The 12,240-nt window shown below is 40.2% G+C and overlaps 1 protein-coding gene across 2 annotated transcripts; it reads left to right on the top strand.

The window, feature by feature from the left end:
- The first annotated feature begins 42 nt into the window (after positions 1-42).
- Positions 43-11,276, top strand: LOC134654192 (5-methylcytosine rRNA methyltransferase NSUN4). 2 transcript variants are annotated; one of them, XM_063509647.1, is made up of 10 exons: positions 43-178; positions 258-444; positions 1,010-1,238; positions 1,845-2,023; positions 2,334-2,462; positions 3,448-3,631; positions 4,933-5,053; positions 7,572-7,696; positions 10,142-10,279; positions 11,129-11,276. In XM_063509647.1, exons 1-10 carry the CDS (start codon positions 92-94, stop codon positions 11,274-11,276), a joined length of 1,527 nt encoding a protein of 508 aa, XP_063365717.1. In that variant the 5' UTR covers positions 43-91. The 2 variants fall into 2 exon arrangements, with proteins under 2 accessions (XP_063365717.1, XP_063365718.1); XM_063509648.1 differs by lacking the exons at positions 10,142-10,279; positions 11,129-11,276 and adding an exon at positions 6,237-6,361.
- The last annotated feature ends 964 nt before the right edge of the window (positions 11,277-12,240 follow it).

Raw genomic sequence — 12,240 nt, 5'->3', positions numbered from 1 at the left:
TGACTAAAACGTCAAGTGTCAATGACAAGCTTTCTGTGTATTGCGTATAACCTAAAAATTGTTCTTTGTTTTTATTTATTACATTAACAAAATGCTATCTGTTATAAATAATTGCAAAAATATTCACATAAATGCATTACTAGTACAACAAATAAGATACAAATCCAAAACACATTGGGTAACAAACTTTTACTTTATAATTATTTTATGAACTTCTAATGATGATATTTTATAATGTGTTTAATTTGTATCTATAGGCTAAATTAAAAAAGAAAACTAGTCCAAAGTACAAGGCTCAGAATCACTTCGACGAGTTCTATGGGTCGGTGTTCGGCGGGAAATGGCCTCCGATGAAGGAGGCGATGCTGCGGCGTTCCAAATACGTAGCTGTTGTCAACAACTACGGAGACTCCGAAGAAACTATTGATTTCCTCACCGAGAGAGGTAAGTAACTGCAATTACTTGCTAGTTATTACAACCGCGGATTATAAGTTGCGCTCTGACTTTTCCAAGTCATAGAGTGTAATAATCTTGGCGGGGGCACGGCCGTGCCCCCAGATATGTACCTATGTAGTAATATAACGGTTTAGCAAAGTGGATAGGACTGTTCATGAATCATATTAAGCATTATTTTGTACGTAGGTTTTAAACCTGCTTAATGACTTTGTAGAATATAGTTATTTTAGTTAAGGCCAATAAACAATCTAGCTATAGAGGTTTTGTTTTTCGACAAAGAATCTTTTTTTTCTCTATAGATTTTAATATAGGCAGCATTAAACACCTATATTAATATAAGAGAAGTTATTAAGAGAACTTTAGTTCTCAGAAATTTGTTTCATAATTAAAACTATTTTTGTAGCTCTTATTTTTACTTTTTAGTAACAATACATAGGATTAGTATAATATTATTGACAAATGGTAGATCATGTTTCTATTTTATAATTTAGTACTTGAACCTTATGGCAATCCCCATTGAACCTTAAATAAAAATGCTACCCATTCCCTCCAGGTGCCCACTGTCTCAAAGCCCTCATGTCGGTACAGCAAGAGTTCCACAAGCAGTACCCACCCACACCCATGCACACAGACAAACAGACAACCAGCCTAGAACAGTACACAGCCAAAGTGCAGTCGGACGACATATCCAGCATATACCCTGAAGACAACCTGCCCGAGAAGCTGGAGCTGAGTGATATGACGATTAGAAGTAGCGAGGAGGAGAAGGAAGTTGAGAAACAGTAAGTGTAACAATAATCATATCATATAGTGCCCAGGATTCGATACGATAATTATCAATAATAGTTTTCTTGATAATTATCATGATTTTTATGCCTGATAATTATAGTTTTGATAACAACCTAATAAAATTTATAAAAAAATAGCATAAAACGCCACAATTATTTTTTACTCTTAAATAATTCAACAAAAATAAATATAGCTCCATCCATACCTGGGATAATTATCCGATATTTATCGGATAATGATCGCGATAATTATCAAAGACTATAATCATTTTATTTATTGTAAGATGCCTGGGTGGATCTGTTGTTCTTTCCCATTGTCTAAGGGACAAGAGTGGCACAGTCGGCTAGAAGAAGTGTTGTATAGTCGTTAGTTCTCAGGCTGTAAGTAAAAACAGACACAAGGAACAATGCTTTTTGTTTAACAGATTAGAATCTGGACCCAAAAAAATCATCACATTAAATTCATACTATAACATGTGACATAATTTAAAGAGAAAGATCAGACAGACACGAGACTGTCTCACTATCATATATAATATTAAATATATAAATATTATCAATATGACACGACATAAAATGGATCAACTTTTAATTTTCCAGGTCCTCTAAAAACCTGACCCTAGAGGAATCCTTGGCCAGCGCGCAAATGGACATGTCCCGCATCATCGACCCCTCGATGGGGGTCACTTCTGAAGCCCTGTACCAGTATGTGCCAGCCACGCAGCTGAAGGGCATGGATGAGTGGGTGCCGGAGTCGCTGCACTATTCTTACTATACTAGTATGTTCGTTTTTGAAACATAAAGTTAAAACATAAGGAATATTTTACAAACACAAACATATCTGCTCAATCCAACTGTTATTTTATGACGAAAGAGGCGCGCCGCGCGTGCTCAAATACCGGGCCCTTTAGGCCCTTAAAAAAGTCCGACAACCGGTGTGACCTGCGCGCGCTCCAGTGTCGTGTCGTTCGTCTTCGGTTCAGAATTTGAAACAAATGTATGGATGTTATGATCCCAAAACGATAGACAATTGAAACCATTACGTATGTAAACCCCATTCTCTTAAATCGTGTTTATTAAATATTACAGAAGATAAAGACTTCCCGTTGGCAATAGAGCCGGAGACGGAATTCAGTTTTCCGGAGCACCTCAAAGTGTACACTTATGAAATGGGCAGCGAGTGGAACATGTTTCCTGAACCAAAGAGATGTAAAACTAGTAAGTGGCAGTGTCTTATTTTACTTTAATTATTCAATAATAGTATGAAGTGCCAGACTTTTACGGTAGATGGTGCTATGAGCTTCCCTAATGACTACCCCACACTAGCGTCTCCCGAGCGTCGGCGTCTAGTCAACTCTACGGCTGCTGCTCGACGCAACGTTGGCGCAACTGCAGCGACGCCATTTTCCATAGCGCCGACTAGACGCCGACGCTCAAAAGACGCTAGTGTGGGGTGGCCTTAAAGGCAGAGAGAAAAAAATCGTGCTTCGAATACGGCGCTGTACGGCACCCTACATTTCGCAATAACTCTAGTTGTCAAAAGTCAGTCAGCAAGGAGGAGCTTGCTGACTGAAAGATCTCAAAACGATTAGGTATTCATAAAAATAAATAAATGAACCCGCTATTCCAGGGGTGCCCAAACTGTGCGCCGCGGCGCCCTGGAGCGCCGTGAGGCAATCCTCCTGACCATGTTCCCTATCTATTTCGAATAGCCTAGCTAGGTAAGGGCGCGGCCGCCGAAATTTTAAACTTAAGTGTGCCGCGGGATGAAAAAGATTGGGGACCCCTGCGCTAACAATTTTAAACGAATTTTGCAAGTACCTAAATGACAGTAATTTGATCAAATTGGGTTATTAAAATTTAATATGGGATTTTTTAGGGTTCCGTACCCAAAGGGTAAAAAACAGGACCCTATTACTAAGACTTCGCTAGCTGTCCGTCCGTCCGTCCGTCCGTCTATCACCAGGCTGTATCTCATGAACCGCGATAGCTAGGCAGTTGAAATTTTCACAAATGATGTATCTCTGTTGCCGCTATAACAACAAATACTAAAAATAAAATAAAATAAATAGTTAAGGAGGGCTCCCATACAAAAAACACGATTTTTTTTGCTTTATTTTTTGTTGATGGTGCGGAACTCTCCGTGCGCGAGTCCGACTCGCACTTGGCCGTTTTTTTTAAATGGAATTTTACCCCTTTTTAGGTGTAATGAACTATTATCCAATGGACTGTGGCAGCGTGCTAGCAGTGCTAGCATTATGCTTGTCCCCCGGCGACCGCGTGCTAGACCTGTGCTCGGCCCCGGGAGGCAAGGCGCTAGTGGCGCTACAGACCTTGTTACCCGACGTTATAGTGTGCAATGACTCGTCAATTTCAAGGACCAACAGGTAATTATGTTATATCATGTAACTAATACCATAGAGAAAAAAAATACATAGAGTGCTCACTCCATACATCAGTTCAGACTATTAATTTCAGTGTCTACATCTAGCATCGAGTAGCGGAACTATGAGTACTGCTACTTGACAATAGATGTAGCACCGACCGGAAAGTCTTATCTCAACAGCATAAGACTTTCCGGTCGGTGCTACATCTATTGTCAAGTAGCAGTACTGATAGTTCCGCTACTCGATGCTAGATGCTAATAGTCTTTTTGGTACTAAAACTGATGTATGGAGTGAGCACTCTATGTATTTTTTTTCTCTATGCTAATACTGTATACAAGTTTGAATAACAGTTTTGAATGATTCACGGTTAGTTTCACTAGACTTATATAGACCGGGATATGAACCGTGATTACCTTTAGTATTGTTTTCGAGCTGGAAAACAATACTAAAGGTAATCACGGTTCATATCCCGGTCTATATAAGTCTAGTAGAAGTTTGAAGTTAGTAAGGGGCGCCCTGACTTCAGTCGTTCGATGTCAACCGTACCAGACCAGAGGTGTTACTGTTTTTTTACGTTGTATAACTTATATAGCCACAAGTACCTTAATGCGTTACATTATTATTTATATCAAAGAGTTACTGATTATGGACTTGTGAAGTCTATACCCTGTTTTTTTTTAAGATTCAAATTTTTGTAAAACCCTAAATTAGTAGTATTAGTAGTAGTGGTAATTAACTTTTTATTCCGAAATGCTAGTTTGCCTATGATATCTCATATTGCGGTACAATAGTAAACGACACTCATTAAGTGCATAAGTTACTCAGATTTAATGTTGGAGAAAAAAGTGACCACTTCTTTTAAGGTTATACAATTTCTAATGTAAAAAAAACTGACTATTTAGAAAAAAAACCGGCCAAGTGCGAGTCGGACTCGCGCACGGAGGGTTCCGCACCATCAACAAAAAATAGACCAAAACAAGCAAAAAAAACGGTCACCCGGTCACATCCAAGTACTGACCCCGCCCGACGTTGCTTAACTTCGGTCAAAAATCACGTTTGTTGTATGGGAGCCCCACTTAAATCTTTATTTTATTCTGTTTTTAGTATTTGTTGTTATAGCGGCAACAGAAATACATCATCTGTGAAAATTTCAACTGTCCAGCTATCACGGTTCGTGAGATACAGCCTGGTGACAGACGGACGGACGGACAGCGGAGTCTTAGTAATAGGGTCCCGTTTTTGCCCTTTGGGCACGGAACCCTAAAAATGGGTCCGGGAGTGAAGTCAAGTGTGCGTTTCAGGATCAGCCGCATATTCCGTGACTACTTGATCGACTTCGACACGAGCAACTCGTGGCGCGAGCGAGTCGTTATATCCACGCGCGACGGACGGGAATTTACTGACGACCAACGCTTTGATAAGGTGCGTACTGAGGACTTTTTATTATGAATTTCATTTTTAAATGTGAATTAAATGTTTAAATACAAAGAGTAAGACAGTACGCCAAACAGCTGGCAACACAGTCGGTGTTTATAAATGACAGATTTGTGTTATTTGCAGATTTAATACATTTAGCTTAAAAAAACATACGTAGGTATTCTTCTACTTGTCCATAGACGAATAATGCTAAGTTCTGCTCTAGTTCATGGTCATATAATTTTGATAACAACGTATCCCTTCCCTACGTAAAGGCATAGAGAAATATAGTAAGACAAGAGTGCTCACGCGATAAATCAGTTTTGATACCAAAAATACTTATTAATTTCAGTGTCTACATCTAGCATCGAGTAGCGGAACTATCAGTACTGCTATTTGACAATAGATGTACCTAGCACCGACCGGAAAATCTTATGTTGATCTATGGGAGCGGCCAAGGTGCTCACAAATATTTGAACACGTTTCTATTGTCAAGGCGTTAGAGTGCGCGTTCAGATATTCTTGAGCACCTCGGTTTTACATTCATGCCAAAATTAGCTCATGAGCTTTGTATCTACTTATCACAAGATGGCGTTATTAGTTCCTGTTATTTGCAATGTAAAGTACCTAATATTACCTATATCCAAAATGTATTCTAAATCTCACAATAGTATGCAAAGAAGCCTTAAAAACATTCTGCTACTGTAGGAAGGAATAAATTAATAAAGACGATACCTATAGAAAACAGCGTTCCTTTGAAAAGCCAAAGCCAAAGAATTTTTTATAATATATTTCTTACGATAAACGAAATTACTTAGTCAAATATGTGTTAACCTTTTCGTTAAAACGCCATCTAGAATTTGTATACGTATAATAAATAGGCTTCCGAGGAACGCGGTTTTCTATAGCGTAAGAGCGGTTTCGCACTACGTCCGATCCGAATCCGATCCGAACCCGTGAAAATATGGTCCGAAGACTCCGAAGTAGCCTATTTCTATGGTAATTTACGCACTAGATCCGATCTCCGTCATCCGATTTCGGAAAGAAATCAGACGGATCTAGTGCGTAAATTACCATAGAAATAGTTCTACGGCTACTTCGGACCATATTTTCACGGGTTCGGATCGGATTCGGATCGGACGTAGTGCGAAACAGCTGTTACTCTTTATTAACTTACTCCTGCCTCCAGGTGTTGGTGGACGCGCCTTGCACGACAGACAGACGGACGATCAACCAAGACGCTAACCTGGTCTACCATCTGGCGCGGGTCAAAGACCGGCTCAGTTTACCAGACGTACAACCTTACTTGCTAACGTAAGCGATTACCATACTCGGTTTTAGCCATACTTTGTGAGGTAAATATATGGATCATACTGAGCTACGTTTATTATATGATCAACCCCAAAATCGCGAAAAAAATTACAGTTTCATACATTTTTGCAAATCAGATCAGATGTCAATGTTTATTATAGCAAAGAGAATTTGAAATAGAGGCGGATTGTCAAAGTAAAGTATGTAGCCACAGTAAATATACTGCCATCTTTTGACAGAAGATTAAAACTATTAGAACGCCATTTGACTTTGATCCTTATTCTTTCACTGATATGTGTTAATTTGTAAATATTGAAATTCACGCCATCTACTCGACAGTAGGCCAATCAATCTTCAGTCAATCAATCAGTCTTTTTGGGTGCAATCTTTTCGAGCGATGGCGCCATAACCATTCCTTTGGCCATAGAGAAATAAGTAAGACGAAAGTGCTCACTCCATACATCAGTTCAGACTATTAATTTCAGTGTCTACATCTAGCATGGAGTAGCGGAACTATCAGTACTGCTACTTGACAATAGATGTAGCACCGACCGGAAAGTCTTATCTCAACAGCATAAGACTTTCCGGTCGGTGCTACATCTATTGTCAAGTAGCAGTACTGATAGTTCCGCTACTCGATGCTAGATGCTAATAGTCTTTTTGGTACTAAAACTGATGTATGGAGTGAGCACTCTATGTATTTCTCTTTTTTCTCTATGCTTTGGCCTACGGTCGAAAGAATAAAAGGATCGAAGTCAAACGGCGTTCTAACAGTTTTAATCTTCTGTCAAAAGATGGCAGTAAATATACTGTGGCTACATAGTTTACCATGACAGTAACTGTCTATACACTCTATTTTCTTTGATTATATGCAGCTAATATTTTGTATAGGGGTTGGTCCCCTAACTAATCAAAGTTGTTAGAGTCTGTGCGGAAAGAGAAGAGTCGTGGAATGTATGGGGCCCAATACAATCCACGACTCTTCTCTTTCCGCACAGATATATAAGTATGCCATTTAGTTATTTACCTCACAAAACGGCCTCCCTCGCACGGTAGTCAGGTTTACTGCAGGAAACTCACCGTAAAACTACACCGTTGCAGTCTCTCAAAGAATGGATACCCGATTCCAAGCTGTCGTACTAACATAGACCTTATCTCGTCGCAATAAGATTCAAAATCCAAGTGACCTGTTAACAATGGTAAGTCCTTCCAGGTATTGGTAGATGTGCCGTGCACGACCGACAGGCACACAATGAACGAGGATGAAAACAACATCTTCAGACCGGATCGAGTGAAGGAACGTCTGCGTATGCCGGAGATGCAGTCGCAATTGTTGACGTAAGTTTGTCTATTTTTTAGGGTTCCGTACCCAAAGGGTAAAAACGGGACCCTATTACTAAGACTCCGCTGGCCGTCCGTCCGTCCGTCTGTCACCAGGCTGTATCTCACGAACCGTGATAGCTAGACAGTTGACATTTTTACAGATGATGTATTTCTGTTGCCGCTATAACAACAAATACTAAAAACAGAATAAAATAAAGATTTACGAGGGGTGTTCAAAATATTCTCGGTATGAGAATGAAAACAAACAAGTACGAAAAGTTTGATATTTTTATTTTTCATTATACTCCCCCCCTATGTTCATACACTTAAAAGATCGATCAATTATTTTTTTTAATCCTGCATAAAAATATTTTTTATCTTTGGTGTAAAAATGCTCCTCCATTGCCGCCTTCAATGCTTCATCATCGGAAAATTTATTTCCACGCAGATCCTTTTTAAGATTGGGGAACAAAAAGAAGTCGCTGGGGGCTAAGTCCGGACTATACGGTGGGTGAGTAACAGTTTCAAACCCACATTCAACAATAGCTGCCTTGGCAATATGAGCAGTATGGACGGGGGCGTTGTCATGCAGAAGCATAACACCTTTGGTTAACTTTCCTCGCCTCTTTTCTTTGATTGCATCCTTTAATTGACGTAGAATGTTAGCGTAGTACTGTCCTGTGATATTTACACCTTTTTCTTTATAATCGATCAGTAATACTCCTTCACAATCCCAAAATATCGTGGCCATGACCTTGCCAGCTGAAGGGATGACCTTGAACTTCTTGGGATGAGCTGAACCCTTAATGTGCCACTGCATGGACTCTTGTTTACTCTCTGGGTCATAATGATGAACCCAGGTTTCATCTCCAGTAACTATTCTTTGCAGCACCTCATCAGGATTTTCACCGCACAGGTCAATAAAATCGGAACAACAAACTACACGCATGTCTTTTTGAAGCCGAGTCAGCATTCGCGGAACCCATCTTGCACTTACTTTTGACATATTAAGATGGTCATGGATAATATCATGTACGATACCAATAGAGAGATTGGTTACTTGTGCTATAGATTTTACCTTCACTCGACCATCTTCCAATATAAGTTTTTCCACTTTATCAATATTTTCTTGTGAAGTAGCTACTACAGGCCGGCCAGGTCTAGGGTCGTCTTCAACACTCTCCCTTCCACGTTTAAACTCGCTTGACCACTTTTGAATGGTAGATAAAGAAGGAGCAGACTCACGGTAAACACAATCCATTTCCTCTTTTATGGTTTTTTGATTTTTACCCTGTTTTGTCAAGAATTTTATCACGCATCGATGTTCTAATTTAGTTAACATTGTCAATTCCCACATGATGTTCATGTTTGTTCAGCAATTGCAGAAAAACAAAAGAACATCTCGGTTCGAATTATACTTTTTTTTAATGTCAATGAATAAACCTTAGCGGCCAGTAACGAAAGAAATTTTAGAAGAGGTTGTAAGATATCAATACCGAGAATATTTTGAACGCCCCTCGTAAGTGGGGCTCCCACACAACAAATGTGATCTTTGACCGAAGTTAAGCAACGTCGGGCGGGGTCAGTACTTGGATGGGTGACCGTTTTTTTGCTTGTTTTGCTCTATTTTTTGTTGATGGTGGGGAACCCTCCGTGCGCGAGTCCGACTCGCACTTGGCCGGTTTTTTTCTATTATGTAAATGAAAATTGAGTTTAGCGCAGTGACAATATCACCCCCGATCAAGGAGATAAACATACAAGACAACACAACAACAAGAGTTCGTTTTGTACTTATTCAAACCTGACCAGGAATATATGATCAGGCGCCATGTTGCGGAATTTCACTGGAACTATTTTTTTCATATTATACTGAACTGTCACCCTAATAGGGTGACCCTATACATGTAAAACTATGTTTTATAATGGAATAAATGAATCAATGAATGAATGAATATATGAGAATAACAGCGCCCTCTTGACAATGTTCATATATTACTGGTCAGGCTTTAGATACTATTATTTGGTTGTCTTAGAACTGTCTGAGATATTTATATAATGTGTGACCCTGTACGCAATACTTACCTACATTAAATCTATAACTACTCAATCGAAAACAGTTGCATTAGTATAAACTGTGTGTGGTAATGTAATTTATAGAAATGTTAAACTAAGCGTAAGAATTACTCGCTACACTCCTAATTTTATTGTCAAATTTAGCTCGCTTGAGTCTCAATAACACTCGTAGCAATAATCCACTATCTTGTTCCCCAAATAACTATTTCTAGAATCTAACACTAAATAATGTTGGTCAAACCATTTTGTCAGTAAATAAGAACCAAAAAAACTATACTCATCCTTTTGGGTGCTAGTACTAGTGTAAGAAAAAGATAGTATAATTCTCTCTGTCTGTGTTTGAAATGAGACAGTCCTTTGACAAACTATATATTGTACAATTTGCAGGAACGCCTTGAAGCTAGTCCGAGTGGGCGGGGCAGTAGTATATTCCACGTGTTCGCTCAGTCCCGTCCAAAACGACGGCGTTGTCCACATGGCTCTTAAGCACGCATTTGAAACGCATGGTGTGGTCGCCACTGTCAAGTAAGTTTTATGTGTATATTATTTAGCCTGACTCACACGTCGAGACCGTGGGATGGGATGTTGCGAATATCCGCATCCGCAACCGCGGAACTCCCGCATTATTTTCAACATCCGCATCCGCATAAAATCGATGCGGAATGCGGATGCGGATGTGGAACAGGTCGGTACAGGAACGTATTAGCATCGGCGTAATTAGTCATTAGCTATAAAAACCTATTAGAAATGAGCAGTCAAGCGTGAGTGGGACTTAATGTACGGAACCCTTGGAACGCGAGTCCGACTCGCACTTGACGGGTTTTTTGAAATAAAAATTACTAAAATGTAATATTTGACGTTTATTATGTACCTATCTTGACATCCGCATCCGCAGATGTGAGCCTTTATAAATCCGCATCCGCATCCGCGGATGTCAAAAAATCGGCATCCGCAACATCCCTGGTCGAGACGGCCTTACTCATGTTAGGCTATCTGTAAAGTATTCATCACTCAGCCACGTCCAAAACGGAGTATTCCCATTTGTCCCCGCCGGGCACAGATGGGAATAGGTGTTTTCATATACCTAAATCATACTCATTTGTCCCCGCCTCATGTATGCCGGTGGTCACGTGGGGCGGGGACAAATGGTAATACACCTCCAAAACTATTGTGTTGTTCAAGCGTACCTTCAAGACGCCTTTTCCTTTTTCGCTCTTACCTGTTTATTACCGCGACTTCTCTGCCAAAATTAGCTATGTCAACTCGGGAGTTCTTAAAAGAATATTTAGCCAGTAGCTAGTTTCCTACGATAAGTCATTCATATATTGAATTAATTTAAAAACTGTGGCTCTCATATCTTTTTAACCATTGCAGAGACCTATCCGTGCCCTTCGCGAATCTGGCAGGCACGCTATCACTAGCCGCTGGGTCCATTGCGCCGCGCTACGGGCAGCTGGTCACACCCACGAACGATGCCAACTTCGGGCCCGCCTACATTGCCAGGCTAGTCCGTGTCAAGTAACTTTAACCTTTCATACTCTTGGCAAACTTAGCTAGAACATTATCACTGGCTATCGGGTCCATAGCACCACGCTACGGTCAGCTAGTCTAGTCACACCCACGAACGATGCCAACTCCTACATTGCCAGGCTAGTCCGTGTTAAGTAACTTTAACCTTTCATACTCTTGGCAAACTTAGCTAGAACATTATCACTGGCTGTCGGGTCCATAGCACCGCGCTACGGTCAGCTAGTCTAGTCACACCCACGAACGATGCCAACTCCTACATTGCCAGGCTAGTCCGTGTTAAGTAACTTTAACCTTTCATACTCTTGGCAAATAGCTAGAACATTATCACTGGCTGCCGGGTCCATAGCATCGCGCTACGGTCAGCTAGTCTAGTCACACCCACGAACGATGCCAACTCCTACATTGCCAGGCTAGTCCGTGTCAAGTAACTTTAACCTTTCACTTTCACACTCTTGGAAAACTTGATTAGAACATTATCACTGGCTGTCGGGTCCATAGCACCGCGCTACGGTCAGCTAGTCTAGTCACACCCACGAACGATGCCAACTCCTACATTGCCAGGCTAATCCGTGTTAAGTAACTTTTTTTGAAATGTATGAATCAAATTAAACGGTTGAAACCAGGGCGCGGCATAGTAGGATCAAAGGAAATTGGACTTTACATATATTGATTACAGTCCATATTTTAGTGGCAACGCAAATGTTGGCGAGTAGTCGCGGGCGCTTCCATTTAAATATGGAATGTGTTTACTGTCCAGAAGATTCAAATTCCTTTGATGGTAAGTTTTCGCCAATATACAGCTGTTTGATATCAATCTTACGTCTCTGATAAAACACAGAACTACATAGCTTTTAAAAATAAAATGTCGATTGAAATGTAATCATCAAGTCCTCATATTCGGAACTTACAGCCTAAATACCCTGATTTTAGAATCTGAAAGATATGGACTTCATAGA

The sequence above is a fragment of the Cydia amplana genome, chromosome 14 (assembly GCF_948474715.1).
Source record: "Cydia amplana chromosome 14, ilCydAmpl1.1, whole genome shotgun sequence".
NCBI lineage: Eukaryota > Metazoa > Arthropoda > Insecta > Lepidoptera > Tortricidae > Cydia > Cydia amplana.
The sequence above is the reverse complement of the archived record's forward strand: the minus strand, read 5'-3'. Positions and strand labels throughout refer to the sequence as shown.

Bases quoted from the DNA above. Each gene is read 5' to 3' on its own strand.
- LOC134654192 (XM_063509647.1), top strand. From the start codon at position 92: ATGCTATCTGTTATAAATAATTGCAAAAATATTCACATAAATGCATTA. The intron at 445-1,009 runs GTAAGTAACTGC...CATTCCCTCCAG, and splicing joins TGATTTCCTCACCGAGAGAG to GTGCCCACTGTCTCAAAGCC. The intron at 7,697-10,141 runs GTAAGTTTGTCT...TACAATTTGCAG, and splicing joins ATGCAGTCGCAATTGTTGAC to GAACGCCTTGAAGCTAGTCC.